We start from the raw sequence: 21,557 nt of genomic DNA, 5'->3' as shown, positions 1-21,557 counted from the left end.
CCTCTGTGGATCACTGTCAGCCACCATTTTATTGTAGCCCGTTTTTGTGTGTTCATTGCACATGGAACAATAAAGTTAAATGAAAAGAAGCCTGTCAGTCAAAGCTAAAGACCGGGACATTTCCATCTAGCCCTGCTGGTCAGAGACACATGTGAGTACCCTGACTTGTCCACTGCAATTATTTGCAGCAGTTTTATAAAGTCCAATATTTTCATTTTTTGTCACCTATTAAGTGTCTGAAGATTCTTTTGCATAACTGTGAAATCATTGAAAAGTCTAAAAACATCCCAAACTTCAAGTATAATAAGGGTTAAATCACACAAAGCAAATTGTATTGTTCTGTTAAAATGTTTCTTCCAGCAAACAAAATCAAACTTATCTTTATCTGAGCTATTATATCAAATTCTATTTAGTGTATGTGCAGCATCTTTTGCATTACTAAAGCCTAAATTACTATACTGTTCTGAACACTTAGGAGTAACTGCTCATCACCTTCTAAAGGTGAATAAACTTAACTGGCACATGTATTTAGTATCCACAGACTGTCTCATTGATTTATATATTAATGATCTGAGTTGTCTTTAGTGAATGTTATTTATATCTGTGTTCACCTATTAGGCTTGATACCAAGTGCAGAGGATTTAGTTTAACCATTTGTGTACAATTTATTAGGATATGGGTATATATTATGTACTTATAAAATTTTATTGATGTTGTTAAATATGATTTTTTGTTAAGGCCTCATAAGGCCTTTGTTCAGCCATTTTATTGTAACTTGTATAGAAATATTATTTGCTAGAAGAGATTATTCATTTTTCTGTTAACTTGCAGTTTTGCAATATGTGAGCCTATGGCCTTGAAGTTGAACTAATAGAGAACACCTGAAGAATGTAACCAGTTATGAAAACAATAATGAGCTTCATATCCAGCTGGTAGTATGGGAGCTGTATCCATGGTGTTGCACATAGCATATCTCCAACTCCCCTTGAGATAAGAAATAATAGGCTCATCTGTCCTTAGAAGGGGGAGAAAAGTAAACACCTCAAGAATACGTGAGAAAGTTAATCAGTAGCGCTTCTCATAAACTAGTGGTATAAACTATTGTATGCATATGACGTAGGATTCATTTATTCAGTAGCCTATAAAAACCTGTATCTTTGTATCAATAAACTAGAGAATATTCCTTGTATACAGAACTTGGTCTGTGTCAATTCTCTCCAGCTGATTGAAGCGCTTCCAGATATACTTGACACCACAGGCTGACTTGGGTCAGAATTTTAGATTTAACAACTTGGAGGTCGCCACAGAGATTCGCTGTCCAGCAGGCTACAAGACAGACAACGGAGGTTTCCCAGCACATTGAACCCCAACATCCGCGGTCAGTAGATTTCTACTCGTTGGTCTTCCTAGTCTGGGTCACCTCATGTCTGTCTGAGGCACCTGACACGCGAATTTGTGAGTCTCAAGTATCATCTGATTAATATAATACAGTATTAACCCAATTTGTTTACTGTAATTGTATTGTTGATTAGATTTTTGAAAGATGATTGAATTTTGAGTGCATGTGTTTGTACCTATGTATGATGTATAAAGCATAAAAGTCACATAAGACATTGATCAAAGAAGCATGTAATGGAATAGAGGGATTTAGAGAGTTATTGTTTTGAACATTGAGTGAACATTTTAGACACCATCCCCAGAGGTATATCAAAGAAGGGAGATTCTGTAATCTGCCCAAATTGTGTAAGAGAGATTTCCAAAAGACCTTCGTCCCAGATACTGTCAAAGAAGCTATTTAGCACGGACATCCAGTACAAGGAGTCCACAGAACGGGACGTCCAGTGCAAGGACAACCCACAGAAACTAGATAAGAGTCCCGATTTGGACTCAACAGAATACTGTCAATACGAGTAATATAGATAGTAAACAAATGACAGCAGCTCCCTCATAGATATGATGCACAAAGACTAAAGGAAATGGGGGAGTAGAAGGTCTGCAGGGAATTTTTCAAGAAAGCGGGGATAGCCAAAGATATGTGTGGATGGAGAAACAAAGGTGTTGCAAGTGGTAATGTGACAAGAACAAAGGGGTATTGAGATCAAACCCCAAGTGATTGTTTGAGGTGGCACAGGAAAGTTAAGAGATCTGAAAAGTCGAAATATATGTGGATATGCTAAATGCATCGGAAGCTGAATAATGAATCAAGTAGGTTGTATATTATAAATGTATGTTTGATCCTGTGCAGCTGAATAAGTAAAATGTGCCCCTCCCTTATTCTGTGTAAATAATTTCAGTGTGTTGAGATAAGAAGCACACTGTTTTTTGTTTTTTGACAATGTATGTAAAATTAAAAAAATGTGTCCGGAGTGCTGATTGATGATAACATGTTGAAGCTAACTTGTATTTAGTGTAATGCTGGGACTTGTAGTTCCACAGCAGTAGGCTGGAAGATGTCAGTTAAGTTTTCTTTCTCTGTATGTGAGTTTTGTCTCCGTCTTACTGCGTGTGAGAGAGATCCGTGATAATTCACATTGTTTGTTCTCTGTCTTAGTGCTCTATAAGGGAGATGTTTGATTTACTTTAAATCACAATGTTTGTCTGTCTTGTCCGTTTTTTACAAGAGACATGTTTCAAGGTTGAAAAAGTTGTACATTCATTGCTTAATGATAAGCTTTTAAAAAGATACAAAAGAAGTTTTAAAATGTTTGGTCCGATTGCACGGACAAGATTGTAAATAATGTACATTATCACTATAAGTACTAGTGTCAGAACAAAGCTGGCTGGGATCCAACAAGCCGTTTCTGTATTTGAACAAAATAATTTTGTTTCTGAAGTTCAGAAATATAGCTTTCTCTTTAATGAAGTTGAGAATTGTGGGAGTGAGCTTACATGCTGTTTTTATCTGTGTTAAAATGGCGCTGATGAATGTTCTCAGAAATCAGGAGGGTTTGTTATGCCTTTAAAGAAATGTTACGAGATAAAATGTCGTCTGTGAGCGAGACTTAAGTGAATATATTTTTACTTTGAACACGAAAATCACAGAATCTAGAAATATGTGTGAATATTTGGTCACGGGAGAGAGATTTTGTTGAGAAAATGTTGAATGATTTACAGACACAATGTATTGTGTCCAACGAGAGTACTCTGATTTATGAGACAGTGCTGCTTTTAAAATGGTTGAATACTTGGAACCAAGATTCCAGATTGAATGTTTCTAAACCCGGAAATTTAATTAGTGTCATTTAAAAGGGCTGTACTAAGAGATGATAAGAAAGGAGTGGCTTTGAACACTCGCCCAGGTCTCGTCACTTTGACATTCTCTATTTGTGAAATTAGGGACTGCCCCTTTGAGGAAATCAAGGCATGGAACGCATAGCGTCACAGTTAAGCTTTTAGCAGCTGTTCACTGGTTACCTGATAACAGTATACACGCATGTTACAGTTACAGTAATTCCTAGTAAATAAATGTTAATCTCTATGCAAAAGTTTTTTTATTCACAGGTCTCCAGCTGCAAAGACCCATTAGGCAATCCAGATTGCATTGATTTAACTTCCAATGCACCATCTTTGCACCACAACAAACATAAGTATAAACTAATGAAGGATTTAAATAACGTAAACTCTTCTGAGTAATGATTACCTTGTTTTGGAAGAGATATTAGAGTTTATGTGCTATTCACATAGCAAATGCATGAACTAGGTGGTTTTTCTGTATGTGCAGAAAGCAAAAGGTTTTTATTTGTATCCTCATTACAGTTTTGAGTAAATCAGTGTTTGTAAAGACATTTACTGCCCTTATTTACTGTGCTATAATTGTCATATACTGTAAATAATTCTTTTTATTGTGGGTATGGTAATGCATTGATGGGAATTCTATATTTTTACAGAAATGAAAAAGATTTAAGACTTTAAGAGCAATTGTATGTGCTCCTGCATTAGCACTTCTGGATCATAGCAAGCCATTTATACTCTCCTCTGAGCAGAACCAAATGTTTAACCAATTTTAAGCTGAAATAACTTCAGCGCCAGCACTGGCTTTGCCAGATTATGACAAGCCTTTCACATTATTTTGTTATGAAGTCAGTGCACATGTACAAGGAGTACTGACACAAATACATGGTCGCAAGCTAAGGTCACTTGCATACTACTCTGCTTTAGTGCTTGAAAAGAGTATAGATATTGTGCTAGGACACCCAGTTACCTTAACGGTATCGTACGTTGTGACAGAAACCAAGCACAAGCAAAACATTTGTTACCGGCCAGATTTACTAAGTATGAAGATATACAGCACAAAGGACATTCCCTCCTATTGTGAAATGAGTGACATATAACACTTGCCGAGCGCACTGTGTATTTTCTTCCTCCCTTTCCTTTTTTATTAGAAGAAAAAAAAAAAAAAAAAAAAGGAAGCACAAGAGGCCCCAGAGCCTCTCATGTTCACAGATATATGTTAAGACCTTCAGACAAGGGGAATCTGAGTAAACTGTATTTTAAGTTTTTTAAAGGTCCAAGGGAGACCAGAGAGGGGAGTTCATTGATATTAGCAGGAGGAATATAGATTGCACGTTATTTTCCTTTGCTGTGCGCTGTAGATGTGTACTAGACTAGAAAGGAAAGCCAAGTTTGGAAGAACCAGACTCAGGCCCATAGTAATGTATAGATCATTATACATAATTAGAAAATTCTAATATGAAAGTTTAACCCAACCAAATAAAGAAAAGAGCAACCCATGACTACAGGGGTTTACACCCAATGCAGGAATGTGTTTGTGAGTATTGTGGCCCAACACATTATTATATACACTAATAGAACTGATGATGTGGCTTATTAACAGGTTATTTAAGCTAAGTGTTTCTCTTCCAGAAGAATTAAAGTTACCACATCTGTCTTAACCGTTGTACTGTACACTCCATCTAATGAGTGTAAACTTTGTGGAACTCAGAAACCAAGAACCTTTTCCTTGGATTCCACATGCTCCTTACTGAAGCCTATCCTAATGAAGTAGCACTGCTTACTCCCAGTAACGTTACACTTAAGCAGTGCACAATGTTGAATCCTGCTGCCTTATTGCAGCAAGTTTCAAAAGATGGGAGAAGTACCTATATATATTGGGGTTACCCTAGGGATTTGGGGGAATTCCATTCCAGCTTGAACAGAAAGAAAGAAAAAAAAAAATGCAAACAAAATTTTTCTGAACATGATTGCATAGAACTAATGAAACAAGAATCTTTGGTTTTATCTCACATTAAAGATAAACCATTACCAGATGCAGACATCACTCTTTTTGTAGATGGTTCACACTATCACATAGATCCTGTCCCGTATACAGGGTGTGCTGTAACCACACACACAGAAATAGTGATTCAACAGACTCTACCGAGTCACATGTCAGCACAAGAAGCTGAACTAAAGGCCCTGACACTTGCATGCATATATGAAAAAGGACAAAGAGTAAATATTTACACTGATTCAAGTTATGCATTTGTAATTGCGCATGATTATGGCCCTGTATGGAAAAGTAGGGACCTTATGGGTTCAGCAAGCAAACCAGTCAATATGATGAACATACCAGGGCACTGTTCACTGCATTCCAGCTGTCCTCCAAACAGTGATGAAGGTGAAGACACACACAGAGATACTACCCCCGAAGCTAAGTGAAATAGACCAGGCCGCACGAGAAGCCGCCATAGCCCCAGTACCCCAAGGGGAGTCTATTTACATGGTGACCCCCTGACCCCTGTTTGACCAGAGCACACTCCAACTTATGGAAAGACAAGCAACAGAAAATAAGAAAAAGACTTGGGCAATACATGGAGCACTAGAAGTGCAAGGAGTGGTGTAAAGGTCAACGTTTGTGTCTGCCAAAAGTAGTTTATCCCATTATGGCCAATATAGCACACGAGAAAGTGCATCTGGGAAAAGATGCTATGGTTGTACTCACTAGCAGCTTATGGATAGTACCAGGGTTCGCCCAAGCAGCACAGTCTTTAGTGGCAGAATGCCTAGTCTGTGCACAAAGTAACCCGAGTAAGTCTGTCCTATGGAAAAGCACACCCCAGACATAATATCCCTATAAGAGGATACAGATAGACTTTATAACTTCCCAAATGCTCGGGCTTTGAGAATGTGCTTGTCTGTGTCAACTTCTTTAGTCACTGGCTGGAGACATGGCTGTATAGAAAAGCAAATGCTAAAGCATTAGCCAAGAAAATTGCGAATGAGGTAATCTGATGATATGGTGTACCAGAGGTCATTGTAAGTGACAGAGGGATACACTTTACGGGGCAAGGATTCCAGAAACTATCACACCCCCTACAGATCCCAAAGTTCAGGATGTATGGAGCGCCTTAATGGTACACTGAAATTGAAAATGCAGAAAATAATGGCTGAAACAGGTCTGCCATGGATCTCATGTTTACCTGCACTCAGTAAAAAAATACTGCTAGGAAAGACACAGGTTTAACACCATATGAGATATTGTTTGGCACAGCAAACAGAACAGGCTGTTATTTTCCATAGCAACTACACCATGTATATAGTGATTTGTTGAATTATGTTGCCTTATTATAGAAACAACTAACTGAAATACATGGTCAAATATTCTCCTCCATTGCAAACCCTAATTTTGATACAGGTACCCATAAACTGCACCCTGGGGGGCTGGGTGGTCGTGAGAAAGCACATCAGGAGAAGTCTTGAACCCAGATACAAGGGTCCTTATCAAGTCCTGTTGACGACTCCCATGGCTGTGAAAGTACAGGAAAGAGACACCTGGATTCACGCATAACACTGCAAAGTCTTCAAATCAGGGGAGTCTTGTTCTGATAAATAGAAATGACTGTCTCATTGTATTGATATGTCTTGCCAGAATAATTGTGACTGAAGTAGGGATTAAGGCCTCCCTAACCCAGTATGAAACAGACAGTTAAGTGACATATTGCCTATGCCACTGTGAGAAACATATGGGAAGGAGTGCTCAACAATTTGCACTCATAGTAGAGTAAACTCTGAAAATGTCTTTGTGCAGATGCATAACCTCATTGGTAAAGTTGTCAGTAATGATTCATGTTGGATATTGGAAATATTGGCATTAGTAGCAAATGGTTTTGCAATCCTGTTGATCGTATAGGTGATAATGAAACTAAATATATGGCTGATTAAGAAGTTACTGACACTTGATTGTTGTCTCTCCAAAAAGGGAACCACTGAAAATCCTGAACCTCTGATGATCACAGAAATTACTTCTGAAACCTGACCAGACTATGAGTGTCATGAATTATTTGGACTAGCAAAGCCAAAGAACTGCAGAGTTTGCAACAAGAAACTACTAAAGATTGAACAAAGGACATGCAAGGCCTGCAGAACTACTATAGACTCATTAACTATCTTTTAAGAAACCATCTTTTAAGAAACCATCTTCTAAGAAACCATCTTTTCTAGACATGGACATTTGCCAAAATGCATCTCCTCATAAATCAAGTTAGGACAGGGAGGATCACAGGCTTATTAGTGGGGGATGAGTTGACAGATTCCTAAGGGGGACCAACTCTATGCATGTGGCCTCCTACATGTGTATAAGTACCTGCTTATTAAGAATGTGGTTCTATAGATAGGATTAGGTAGGTAGGAGGAGAAAGGGTCGAAAATTGAATAAAAGATGGGAAATGTTAAATATGATTTTTTGTTAAGGCCTCATAAGGCCTTTGTTCAGCCATTTTATTGTAACTTGTATAGAAATATTATTTGCTAGAAGAGATTATTCATTTTTCTGTTAACTTGCAGTTTTGCAATATGTGAGCCTATGGCCTTGAAGTTGAACTAATAGAGAACACCTGAAGAATGTAACCAGTTATGAAAACAATAATGAGCTTCATATCCAGCTGGTAGTATGGGAGCTGTATCCATGGTGTTGCACATAGCATATCTCCAACTCCCCTTGAGATAAGAAATAATAGGCTCATCTGTCCTTAGAAGGGGGAGAAAAGTAAACACCTCAAGAATACGTGAGAAAGTTAATCAGTAGCGCTTCTCATAAACTAGTGGTATAAACTATTGTATGCATATGACGTAGGATTCATTTATTCAGTAGCCTATAAAAACCTGTATCTTTGTATCAATAAACTAGAGAATATTCCTTGTATACAGAACTTGGTCTGTGTCAATTCTCTCCAGCTGATTGAAGCGCTTCCAGATATACTTGACACCACAGGCTGACTTGGGTCAGAATTTTAGATTTAACAATGTTTAATAACAATAAATTTTGATATATTCATTTACAACCTCACGTTTGTATTATTGGGAGCCCAGTGTTAACGATATCCAGCACTGTTTTTATTTTTGAAACTTACCAGTAGCTGCTGCATTTCCCACCCTAGGCTTATACTCGAGTCAATAAGTTTTCCCAGTTTTTTGTGGTAAAATTAAGTGCCTTGGCTTATATTCGGGTCGACTTATACTCGAGTATATACGGTACTTACCTAAGAGAAGCTTACACTACAGAAATTTCAACCAACTTTTTATGCCGATCGATTTTACATGTGATCGATGGTCCGATTGCTCGGTCCATGGACTGCATACACACTAGCCTAGTTTAGGACGATAAAGGGAAGAGCGGACGCCCCTTTAGCGACTTTTTACAGCCATGTTGTCGTGAGCAATGACTGTAATTTCATACTCACTGTTGTGGATCGGTCGGAAGTTTATACACACTACACAACGGAAACGAGATTGGAACGAAAATATTAAACAGTACGACCAACCAAATGAGGCGACAATCGTCCATTTGTGTCACTGCACACACTGACCCGACTTTTGAACGAGCGGTCGTATGTCGGCTGATTTAGCCGATTATTGGATGAAAACTGTGTAGTGTGTACCCAGCTTTAAGCTGATGTGATATCAAGGCTATAACTGCAGGGAGGTGCAATATAAATTCCCCTCCCCCTATCATGCAATGCTACACCTAAAGGAATCCTGATGTCTATCTTAAATTAACTATTTTTCTGCCACTTTCTGGGTTGGCTGATAGCCATCCACACAAGTCCATAGCTGTCCAGATATTCTATTCTGAAGGATCAGATCCATTCAACTGGATTGCTTGTGGCGTTGCACACTGTACCTTGATTGAACATTAAATCTGAGTTATTTCTAGTAAAAAGAAAAATTATTTCATAGTTCTCTTGGTCTGTATTTGGTCATAAAGATAGTGTGCTTCACATTTTGTTAGTTGTCATTCCAAGCAAAGCAGGAACTGAAACTGCATTCTTTGCCCACAAGTATTATGGTGCTTCTCATAATTTCCAGCACTGTTTAGTGTATCCCTGTATACATTTGAATTAACCAATGTCTAATGAATGCTTGCCACTGAATGTGGGGTTTTAGCTCTCACTGACACATTGTATATTTATATGACAAGAATGCCAGTCGATTACAAACTTATTTACTTTGACTTCTAATAACTGGTTGCTGACCTAAAGCACAGTGACCAGTTTTATTGGTGTTTAACTGGTGTATTTGTGTACACTTCATATTTTGCCACAAAGGTTTATATTCCTGTGATTTCACTCTTCAGTACTGTGGGGGCTCATTCAGCTCCAGTAAGGGCCTGTAGAAGAAGCAGCATTAAAAAAGTTAAATCAGACACTTTTAAAAGTGTTTAATACTCTTAATGGAGAATTGAATTTACGTAGCCGGCTATATTGCTCTCAATTGTCTGCCTGACCCTGTTTCACCATCATTAGAATTCCAATAGGACACTTGCATATGAAGTGAAATTAATAAATGAAAACATGTTGTAGATGTTGGAAGTAATTTATTGAAAGATTCATTAAGTTACAAAGACTTTAACACATTTAATTAGTCCTGTGAAAGTGTGAGTGACCCTTTCTGTGAAGCTGATAAGTCTCATAAAGGCTGTTAGATTCTCTTTCTTCTGGTTTTCTCTTTAAGATTAACTTTGTGCTTAAGCAATTTATGCTAAGTTTAATTTCTTTTCACTGGTAGGCCAAGTTATCTGCAGGCCTTGAATAGATTACTGTAGATAGCATCATGTAATTAACAAGAGATGTGGAAATGTAAAGTGTAATTTGTGTAGTGATTGTGTGTGAGAGAATGTTAATTTTTTTTAACTAGATGGATATTTAAGGGGATAAAAGAAGGAGAAAAATAGGGTATAATTCTATAAAAGGATTAGGGCTACCTTATCTCCTGTTGTTGAGGAGGTAGGCTGGATTGAGTATTATGAATCGAAAAGCCATGGTTAATGAGGAATTTGTAGTTCCGTTAAGACCTAGCTCCATAGAACAGATTTTTTTTTTAATAGAGCAAATTATCTGTAATTGATAGCATGGAATTAAGTTACTTTTGTTTAATGTTGCCAAAGTAGTTTAAATGTTAGCGTTTTGTTTTACTGCTGTGCTGTGAGACTGTTTGGTGTTTTTTTTTATATAACTTTTTGTTTTGTTTGTTATATTAGGGTATGCCAGAGTTTTCGCATGTCCCAAATCCTGTGCCAGGCAACTTCAATCAGCCTCCAAGGCTTCAGGAACAATGGAGAAACCCGCCTCCGCCACCACCCCAACCTGAGCGAGAACCCTTCTTTATGGGAGGTAAATTTGTTTTGACACTTCTGCTTGCCTATTTTAACTGTCTGTAGAATGGGAGAGATTATATTAATGATAACTAGGGCACAGGTTCTTGGATTCCTCTGAATACTTTTTAATTTTACTTTGGCAGAACAAGGTAAATTCTGTACATAGATGCAAATTATTGCTGCATTTTTCGAGTTATTTATCCCCTGGATATTTTTGCATCTGTCTTGCCATGCAAACTTTTCATATTTATATCTTACATTTTATTATCTTTCTAGAATGGAGTGTTATTTCAAATGAATGTTAACCATACATCGTGATTACTTGCCCCATCAACGTCCTGCCACAAGTTTATATATGTCTTAAAGATAATAAATGCAGCTATTTACAGTGGCCGGACAATTAATTATAAGCTGCCACAGTATTGTATTTGTTTTGACTTTTTGTCACTAATTACTTTTTGGAGCTAATCAAATCAAGTGTCCAGTTCTATAAAAAATAAATTCTAGATGAGCACAGAGTCACTATCTCTTACAGAATGTTAATGTGAAATAAAGACTACAGCCGTTACTAGTTGCAAGTTATTTGGACTAGAGACAATTTTGTTATTTTTTTTTAAAGCTGTGTTTGTCGTCTTAAGTATAGTTATTAACAAAATTCCTGTATCCTGTGAGTGAATGTAAATGTTTTGTTTGTTAAAGATCTACTGAATCTTCTAGTGTATTTTCTGTTTTTACAGAACCACGGTTTCCTAACCATCATATATTTGATCAGAGAAATCCTCCTCCAGGTCCTCCACCTCCACTTTTGAGCAGCAACCACCCAGTACCCAACCAGAATCCACCACCATTCAATCCACCTGGTCAAACTTTCAACCAACCAGGCCCACAGCCTAGATTTAGTCAGCCTCAAACAAACTTTAATCCGCCTGGACCTGGTCCACAGACGAGCTTTAATCCACCTGCTCCACAAGCAGGCTTTAATCAGCCTGGCTTTAACCCTCAAGGACCTCAATCTGGCTTTAACCCTCAAGGTCCTCAGTCTGGATTTAACCCGCAAGGTCCTCAGTCTGGCTTTAACCCATCGGGAAATCAACCAGGTTTTAATCAGCCAAATTTTAACCATTCAAACCCTCCGCCTGGGTTTAACCAGTCTGGCCCTCAGCCACCATTTAACATACCAGGACTTAACCAGCCAGGTTTTAACCAGCCAAACTCTGGACCTCAGCCAGGATTTAATCAGCCAGGATCGGGTCCACAACCAAACTTCCCTCATGGCCCTGGACCTCAGCCAGGATTCAACTCCCCAGGATTTTCAAGAGAACGTCCTGTGCGTATCAACATGCCATCTCCAAGCCCACTGGGAATGCCTCCTTTCAATCAACCTTCAGCAAGCTTAAGACACTTTGTTCCACCAAGACAGCAGTTCCCACCAGGTCATGGGCAGCCATTTATGCCTCACACACAGTCAAATATGCAGGTTTGTATAGGTTGTCTTGTAGGAAAAAATAAGCTCTTTTAGTTAAGACAAGGCTTTATTATGGTTTTAAATAGAAATACTTGGTAAATTTGTCAAGTTCCATAATTAAATACGTTTGAAAAAGTACAATGAGTTCAAACTTCATGTAGGATGGATTTGTGTTAATTGTTAAAGTTTTAACATTTTTTTATAAAAAAAATATTCTGTAGTTAAACAAAATAGGTATTGGGCATTGCAAATGATCTGATATCTGTAAGCAGGTCCATTGTGTATACACATTTACAAAAGTCGTCTTCTAGATATCTACTGCTTCATGTTGGTAACCTCACTTCACTGGCTCAACAAGGGAGCTTTTTGTTTTTATTGTGTGCAGCACCAACTTGCTACTTAAAGACTCTAGTGTTTGCTGTCTGGCCAGCAGTGTAGTCCTTTTCTTAACCTCTTGTATAGGCTGCAAGTTGTGACATATTTGTGAGAGTAAATATAAGATTATTCAGTTGTCTTTAAAGCACCGCTAAATGTTAAAGCTGAGGGTGGTTCAGTTAACCTGACCTTCTACTGGAACTACAGTTTTACTACACACACTCCAGTACTGACAAAGGAGGCTCTTATTTTAGTATCCTATCCAGTTCTATCACAGGTCAAACAGCTAAGAAAGTAATGCTTTTAGCCACCATGACCTTCCCGATTTACTTCTGCAACAGCAAGGTAGTTAGTCATGGTCTGCCTTTTAAGTTATAAAAGCACCTCAAGGCAACCTGCTGAACATGGTGTAGATGTTTAAACCAGTATAAACACTCCCGTAATTTCATGTACGTTCAGCTTGAAAATGCAGAGCCTTTGCTATAAGGGGCATATTCAGTTAGTAGCGGAATGCCTCCAGAACGGTTACGAAGGCACTCCGGCGATGTACCATCATGGGTTTCTCTTCGCCACCCCTCCTCCCCCCATAGGGGAGCGAGGAGAGATCCTGGATGTCGAGGTAGTACCAGAAGAACATCGAGGCTAATTGAATATGCCCCTAAATGTGAAATCCTCATTTTACCCATAGAGAGTGTATGAAATACTTGTGCACTTATATGAATCTTACATTTATTAAGAATAACTTATCTGGGCTTCTTCAGCTAAGGGGATGTGCATAAATATTCACATATTCTGCCTTCACATATATTAAACTTTAATGTTTAATTGTGTAAGTCTAATTATTTGGTTGTAAGTCTGTGTTTTTTGCAGGGCCCCATGCAACCTCCTATACAGAATGTGCATCAGCATCACCACCTTGGAGGACCACCAAAGCCTCAGATGTCATTGCAGCAGCCGCCTCCATTTAGAGCACGGACTCCCCAGACACCTTCACACAGAATGCCAGGGCAGCAGCGGCATGGTCCTCTGAAACAGAGACAGGTATGTGTAGCAGTCCATCTTTATCCAAATAAGATACCAAGGTTGTTATACTACATAGAATGTTTCCATGATGAAACTTAAAAAAATCGGGTTTTTTTATATCCTACTTATAGAACATGTCTAATTCTATACGTTTTTTGTTTTTATACTTGATTTTAGAAAACTAAAACATTGTTTGAAATGTGATTTTTAGAATATGCCAATTCAGAATATGGCGAAAAGTCACAATCTGCAAACTACACACCTAAGGAATAGCAACTTGCGGGAGTTGCCCATAGCACCCTCTCATGCTATAGATATGAAGAGGAAATCAGAGTCTGCTCCTGCTGCTCAGGTCAGACCAGTGGGCACCACAGCGCCACAAGCCAGGTTAGCGGGATTTGGAAATGCACAAGCGATCAAGCCCATGAACACTACCAGCCCGGCAAAGGAAGAAGCTAAAGAACAGGCAAGTAGCATTACAGGCACATTGTCACTTTAATCTCTGCAGTCGCTGAATGTCCTTGCAGGTTGGAGATGTGACCCCCTCGTTATTTTCGGCCTCTTATTTTCTTTCTTTAAATGTAATATTGGGGAACTTCCAAAACCGTTTTCCTCTGATTCAGGATTCTGATTTTTAGCCTTGGTCTGATCATCTTAATTTAGCTGTCTCACCTCTGGCTAACCAGACATGATCTGTAAACTTCATGAGCTAAATTTTGAACCCTCGTTGCCTTTTAAAAGCACAAGCTACACAATGAACTGCATGTTTGTAGTGATGGGAATGTAGTAGTTAAAAAAAAATTATATATTCCATGTAGTTATGTATCCAAACTTTATTTCACTTGTATTTTCTTTTAGTTTTTTGAAACTGGAAAAGTCTGCTGTAAGACGCTTGTTTTGAAATACCCATTTCAAAGTTAAGGACTCATCTCCTAATAAGCTGTAAACTAATACAGTGTATTTGGCTGCCTAGTAGAGTGCCCAGACCGAACAAAGGTTATTTGCTGCTTATTATTTCCATCCATAGAAGGCATGAACACAGAATAATAAGTCTTTGTAGTGTAACATTAATATTCCTGCTTTGCAGTTGACATCATTTTGATTCCTGAGAAGGGTGCATGAGTTCAAGGTCAGTCACTTGACTTGTGGTGTTCATTATAAGCAATTATTGTGTGACAAATGAGTTTGAGATCAGGCTTTAAAATTCTGTAAGAAAAATCAATAGTTCTAATGAAACCTTTTCAGGTCATTTACCTCCCTACCTTTTGTTAGTTTGTCAGGAGAGAATGAGATAAAGCGATCTGACAGGCTCTCTGCTATATCTCCATAGTTTTCATCCTGTATTTATGGAGGGCTGAAAATAATTTCTGTGCGTGTCCAAACTAGTAATTACTGCCCATTTGTATGGAGGGAGATGTTGGTAGTATGACCAATGATGGCAGAAAACACCCATAATTAGTGTACTAAAAGAGGGTTTGTGTGTATTTTTTTTTTTTTTCCCTTATAGTTCCCTGATGAAGATGAAGAGACCAGAAAATATCGCTTAAAGATCGAAGAGCAGAAGCGTTTAAGAGAGGAGATTCTGAAACAGAAGGAGCTGCGACGACAACAGCAGGCAGGAGCCAGGAAAAAAGAACTGCTTGAAAGACTTTCTCAGCAGCAACAACCGCCCAGCAGTGTGCAGCAAAGCCAATCTGAGCCGGATAATCAAACCGTAAAGGTGGAAAATAACTGTAATCAGATCTTGCCTCACATTACTGCGCAGGTGCGGCCGAACGTTAAAAACAGAATGATTTCAAAAAAGCCAGAGACCTTGCCTACAAACCTGCCTCAGAAAATTCCCCTGCTGCAGAATGCTGGAAGCAATGTGGCATTTCAAGGGCAGCCGAAGAAAATGATTAAACAAACTGTACAGAACAGGGTAGCACCAGAGAACCAGTTTTCAAAAGTTATCCAGGTGTGCCCTGCCGTATCCCCTATGCCACTAGGGTCGCAACAGACTGTAAAAGTAGCTCCAGTTCAGGGGAAACCGCAGGAGCAGAGACCCACAGGTGCAAAGAGGACAGTCATGCAGAGGTCAAACAGCAGCAGTGGTGATCAAATAGCCACAAAAGTCCGTGTGATTAAGTTGTGTGGAGCGGTAAGTCCAAAGCTGCTATGATTTTGCCATTTCAGTGTGGTTGCAATACTGTTTCCAGGGCTTAGAATATAAGTGAAGATGAATTGCATGGTAAACAGTTGTTACTGTTAGGAATACACGTGTAAACCAAATGTTTGTTTGACGTTCCGAAGATGAAGTTGTCAATCATTTGCCTTTTTCACGGTCAGGAGAATTGGTGGAATATATTACAGATCTGATCAAGATATTTCACTTAAATGTGACAGTGCTTTCGGAGTGTTAGTGTGTTCCACAGAAATAGGTAATTCTGTATTGGGTTCAGTGGTCAAAGACAATAGCATTTTATTTTTTTTTAAACACTTTTATATACTGTGTGTTAAAATAACACAATGCCATTTGCTCCACAACTGAGGCTGGCACATTGAAAAGAAGTAATGTATGATGCGCGGATGAGTTACATCCGAGCTAAATAATAACTGACCTAAAAGTTTTATTTTCTTCTTCCTGGTTATGATGTAATTGCTATTCTTTTCTTTACTTTTTTCTGTTTGCTCCACCTTTCCTCTGTCTAAAGCTTGCTCCAAGACTGGGTGTGACCTGGACATGTGTCCACCCTGCAGTAGATAGTTTTCATGTCAAAAGGTTACTAATCCTTTAAAAATAGCATTATACAATGTTAATTTGTGATGTGAAGCCTTCTCTTTCCCATGCCGCTTTCTGGTAACTTATCAGTAAAATGAAACACAGATGCACCAACATTTTGTGGATGTCTTATTACTTGAGGGCCTTCATGGCTAAAGAAAGGATCGTCGTCTAACCGAATGCAAAGGAGAGAGTGGGGAGCGAGTAGGAAAGGCTTCCTGGCAGACAGATTGTCATTTAATTGTGCTCGCCACTTGAGGATGTCACTGATCGCCAAACATTTTAGATTGATCACCCATATGTTTTCAAAGATACTTAACCCCGTAGGACAAACTGGAGAAATTGGTAGATGGGAATGCAAACAAGGATTTTATTTCTAAATTATCTGCAAAGATTAAGCGGACAGTATTAATCATTTTCCTTCTTCTATCAGCAAAGTTGAGCCATTCTACTGTTTATTATTGCAGAAAATTGTGCTGTAGACAAAGGGAAACCCCCACAGAGTTTCTTCCTTAAGGCCACTGGGCATAAATCTGTCCCCTAGATTAATACATTATCTTTGCTTGAATAAGCATATTCTCCAAATGTAAAAGCCATTTGCTACATTGTTGTCTTCTCAGTTTTAGGAAGCGTTTTACTGTTTAATATTAATTTCCTTATTTAATCAAAATTACCCCCCCTCCCCTTCCCCACTACCCATCTGTTTGAGATGGTCTACAGTTTGGTTTAATGCTACCCTGTAAGTGCCATGTTTAATGTGTGTGAAACATGTATTTCAGTCAGTAACTGAAAACAGATTGAAAAACTGGGAGTACTGTTTTATTTTCTACCATATATTGGTGTACATCCTCATGTGTGGTTTCTTTTCTGAAAACTTTTATAAATGCAGCAGTTACATCAGTAGTATATGTTGTTTCTCTTTTGCTCTTTATAAACATTCACAGATGCTCTGCTCTGATTTGACACGGTGGGTCTGCAAATTAAACTCTGTTGCTTGAGCTTTGCAAGTAGAAGAGTTCATTAGTACTCATTCACACATGAGCTGGGAAAACTTCAACATAAAATCGAATGCGCTCTTTAGATATTTTTCATGTGTTAGTGTTTTACAAACACAATATTGCCAATAATGCTCCTTTAACATATATGAGCAGTGGGTTGTGTCATGTTCTAAAATTTTTAAACACAGCATTAGCATTTTATAATACAGTGGTGTGAGTGACACCATTGACTCTTATTTGGCATACTTTTAATATGCCTTTCATGCATGTATTATTATGTAAATGGTAATAAGTGTAAATGACCCTGTACAGGGCCACTAAACCTAAATCACAAGTTACCTTTATTTGATGCACTGCCAATAGCATTCACAGAATTATGTACTATTCGCAAAATTATATGTAAAATATAAGGGGGGAGCAGGGGGAATGTCCCTTTGCGGTATATTAGGTTGATACACTGCTGCAGTGTGCTTTATTGGGAGAAGGGGGGCAGGCTCACAACGATGTGGTGCTTTATATAGATAGATATATCTATATCGAAATCCTTCCGTGAATTTCATTGATATCTTGTTACAATGGTACCTGTCAAGATATATTAGGGAGCAAGTGAACAAGTCTGTTCTTGAAGTTTGTGTTGGAAGCAGGAAAAATGTGCAAGCGTAAGGATCTGAGCGACTTTGACAAGAGCCAAATTGTGATGGCTACATGATTCGGACAGAGCATCTTCAAAACGGCATTTCTTTTGTGGTGTTCCCGGTATGCCGTGGTTAGTACCTACCAAAAGTGGGCCAAGGAAGGGCAACAGTGAACCTGGAGACAGGGTCATGGGTACCCAAGCCTCGTTGATGCGCTAGCCCATCTAGTCCAATCCCACAGAAGAGCTATTGTAGCATAAATTGCTGCAAAAGTTAATGCTGGTTATGATGGAATGGTATCAAAAGAATATAGTACATTGCAGCTTGTTGCCTAGTCGCGGCAGAGTGCCATGCTGACCCCTGTCCATCGCCGAAAGTGCCTACAATGGGTACGTGAAGGCCAGTTCGGGACCATGGAGCAATGGAAGAAGGTGGCCTGGTCTGAATCACTTTTTCTTTTACATCATGTGGATGGCCGGGTATGTGTGTGTCATTTACCTGGGGAAGAGATGACGCCAGGATGCACTATGGGAAGAAGGCAAGCCAACGGAGGTATTGTGATGCTCTGAGCAATGTTCTGCTGGGAAACCTTGTGTCCTGGCTATAATGTGAATGTTACTTTGACACGTACCAGCCACCTAAATATTGTTGAAGGCCTAGTACACCCCTTCATGGAAACGCTATTCCCTGATGGCAGTGGCCTCTTTAGCAGGATAATGACCCCTGCCACACTGAAAAAAATGTTCAGTAAAGGTTTAAGAAACATGCAGAGTTCAAGGTGTTAAATTGGCCTCCAAATTCCCCAGATCTCAATCCAATCGAGCATCTGTGGGATGTGCTGGAGAAACAAGTCCACAACCTACACAATATTATGCAGGATAAAATAAATAATGCTGCTTTTTAGTGGTCCTGTAAACAATTCTCACCCTCCTTTTGTAATGAATACTGGAGTCATCAATTCCAAGTATGTTAATACGCTTTATACTGCTTCAGCCTATAAACTTGGATTCCTTAACGCCCAGTTGACAGGTGCATTTTAACGTTTTGTATGAACTACATGTCAAAGCTCTGCCCCATGAGGTTACTGGAATCATGTAAGTTGGACAAATTGCACTTTCTTGTGTTTTTCAATTTGTCATACTAAGGAGCCAGAGAGGATCGGCACACTGACATCTATGGGAATCACCGTATGGGCAAAACAAAGCTGACTCAAATGCATTTTCTAGAGGCACTGGTTACTTAGTTTTTAGAAAGGAAAAATTGATATAGTTCTATTCTAGCTTCTGTTTCCTAAGTCTATCAATATTTTATGCATATGCAGGTTGAAATTTGTAATTGATCTGCTGTGAGCAGGCACACGCGTGCTTAATAGCTTCATCATGAAACACTCGCCATTACGACGGCACATGGACAAGAGTTGTGGCCTCCCTCTGCACATTCATATTGGAGGTTGGAAGCGTACTAGTGCTAAACGAGGCAAGTGTCGGGGTTCTGTTGGCAGCAGTATCGGCATATATTTCAGCATGGAGTATGTTTTTGGTGCTACATACAATAATTCACTCAGTAGCCAAAACGAAATAAGCTCCTAGACAGAACTGCAGAACCATACAAGATGAGGACAGCTAAAGCAAAGAACAGATTTTGTGCTGCCTGGGGGAATACCTCTTGGTAGCCATAGGGGCTATTTTTGACACCTGCAGACAGCAAGATAAAAAGTAGCACTCTGAGAGATGCAGACATTAACAGGTGGATTAAAAACATGTATGGTAGACATCTTCAAGGCTTAAAGTGATCAAGATCACAGTTAAGTGTATACCTGGAAGATCCAGGTGGAGGAATTTACAACCGGAGATATCCTCAGTCCTTTTTAGGGGAGCATTGGTTATCTAGAATAAAGGTCTTATTAAAGACATGGTTGCCGTGTTGATAGTCCATGAGGAAGATCCTACAATATTTACACTACAAGTTGAGGATGACACAGATGTACCAGTCGTTCAGGACCAAAGAAGTGCAACCTTTTATCTTCATCTGCTGCTTAGATTTTTAATTCTGAATGAATAGAAATCTCCGAACCAAAGATGGGTGAATAAATGGCTTCTTGTGCAAATGTACCCTTTTTAAAGAGAAGGATTAATTTGTAATATTTCACAAACTTTTGGAAAACTTTGTCTCGTGTGTGTGTGTGTGTGTGTGTGTGTGTGTGTACACACATATGTACAGTCATGTGAAACGGTACATTCCCTTATCAATATTTTATATTGTATTTGAGGGATTGTGTGCATCCCCCTCATATTTCCTATCTAAATGTAAGGATAGATTTTACATGTGTTCTGCTTGTTGTGGTAAAGAAGAGGCAGAGAACTTGTAGCAAGTTTTGTGTGCTTCTAAAATTATTATTACAAAAAGCCTTCACTGCATATCCATTTTATATATATCAGTGGATGTATTTATAGAAATTTAGTCTTTTTGGTTTAGTGCTTCGTTCTTGTATTTAAAGAACTGGGACTGTTTGAAAATCCCTAGTAAGATAAAAAACGCACAAACACATTATTTTGCTTCCCTTATTTTGATTTCCTATCTGTGTGTATGTATGTTACCACCATGTTAATATGTCCCTTTTTTTCCACTCATCCCGTCTTATCCATCAGAGGGATATTTGTTGGTGCTGGAAACTGTCGAGCTATTGAGTGACTCACTGCAAAATATATTATTCAGAGACTAAATCTTCTATTTCATCTTCCTGACTGGTTAGGGAATGTGTTTATTGCAAGGCCATAGCATTGTCAGACCTTATAGAAATCTGTGTCTTTAGATTTGCAAGATGGGTAACTCTGCCAATGACAGTGAGGTATTGGTCTTATCACAGCACAATTCATAAGATGCTGCCCTGGGACACCGCTCCAGTGTCCTGCTGTGTATCCTGACAATGTTATCTGTCCTCTCAATATGCACTATCAAATGTCTGTCATGAGCACCGAAATTAATTTAATGTCACCTGAAGACATGTAATTAATCTTTCTGAGGTTTTCATAATACCTTTACAGAAAGAGTCGTCTGTTTGGAGGATTTGGATTTTGGGGCTTAGGAGAAGATAAGGGAAATTAATTTTTCATTGGGGTTAATGCCAGCTACAATAGGCTGAGCGAGGTGGTTTGGGAATTTGTCAAGTGTTGTCACTTCAGAATAATGCTGCTTAACGTCTCCTAGTTGTAATCAAGAGATGTGTGATCTGTTGAGAAGGATTAATCAATTTGCTCACACTGAATGTATGTTGGCAGTATCTCTTCATGAGGTTTGAGAAGGAAAATAAGATTTGATCTGTCAAATTGGAGGAACCTGACAGCAGCAGCACTTTGTATCAGAACACTTAGCACACTGAAGGCTTTGGCAGTTCTTTTCATCTTCATTGTACAGCACCATCCATCTGAAACGTGCTCTGCTATTGAAAACATCTTTATTTTTATATTACACAAACAGCTTGCCTTTCTTCTGCGAATTTATGTAAAGTCATAACTATTTCCGTGTTCTGCTAACTTTCAATACTACTAATTTGTGTGACAATGATTTAATGCAAAATGTCATTTTTATATTTCCAATACCAGGCAAGTATTTGGGTAGTTGGGTTTTGAACTATTTATTTTTTTAAACTTTTATGTGAAAGTTGTTTTTCTTAAAACTACTCTACCACCTAAAAATGTGTCCTTGCCAT

General features: G+C 38.7%; 1 protein-coding gene and 1 long non-coding RNA gene across 6 annotated transcripts in view; both read left to right on the top strand.

Moving 5' to 3' along the window:
• RBM33 (RNA binding motif protein 33) overlaps positions 1-21,557 on the top strand; it is a 90,060-nt gene that overhangs the window by 44,460 nt on the left and 24,043 nt on the right. For all 4 annotated transcript variants that reach the window (XM_075212125.1, XM_075212124.1, XM_075212128.1 and 1 more), the window contains exons 11-15: positions 10,475-10,607; positions 11,329-12,068; positions 13,302-13,472; positions 13,666-13,920; positions 14,962-15,594. In XM_075212125.1, coding sequence (XP_075068226.1) covers positions 10,475-10,607; positions 11,329-12,068; positions 13,302-13,472; positions 13,666-13,920; positions 14,962-15,594 — 1,932 coding nt within the window. The remainder of the gene's footprint in view (positions 1-10,474; positions 10,608-11,328; positions 12,069-13,301; positions 13,473-13,665; positions 13,921-14,961; positions 15,595-21,557) is intronic.
• Positions 709-8,147, top strand: LOC142158282 (uncharacterized). 2 transcript variants are annotated; one of them, XR_012692746.1, is made up of 3 exons: positions 709-1,378; positions 3,502-4,132; positions 4,850-8,147. It is a non-coding gene; the product is annotated as an uncharacterized LOC142158282 (long non-coding RNA). The 2 variants fall into 2 exon arrangements; XR_012692745.1 differs by lacking the exon at positions 709-1,378 and having other exon boundaries at positions 2,379-4,132.

Source organism: Mixophyes fleayi, chromosome 5 (assembly GCF_038048845.1).
Source record: "Mixophyes fleayi isolate aMixFle1 chromosome 5, aMixFle1.hap1, whole genome shotgun sequence".
NCBI classification, from domain to species: domain Eukaryota; kingdom Metazoa; phylum Chordata; class Amphibia; order Anura; family Limnodynastidae; genus Mixophyes; species Mixophyes fleayi.
The sequence above is the reverse complement of the archived record's forward strand: the minus strand, read 5'-3'. Positions and strand labels throughout refer to the sequence as shown.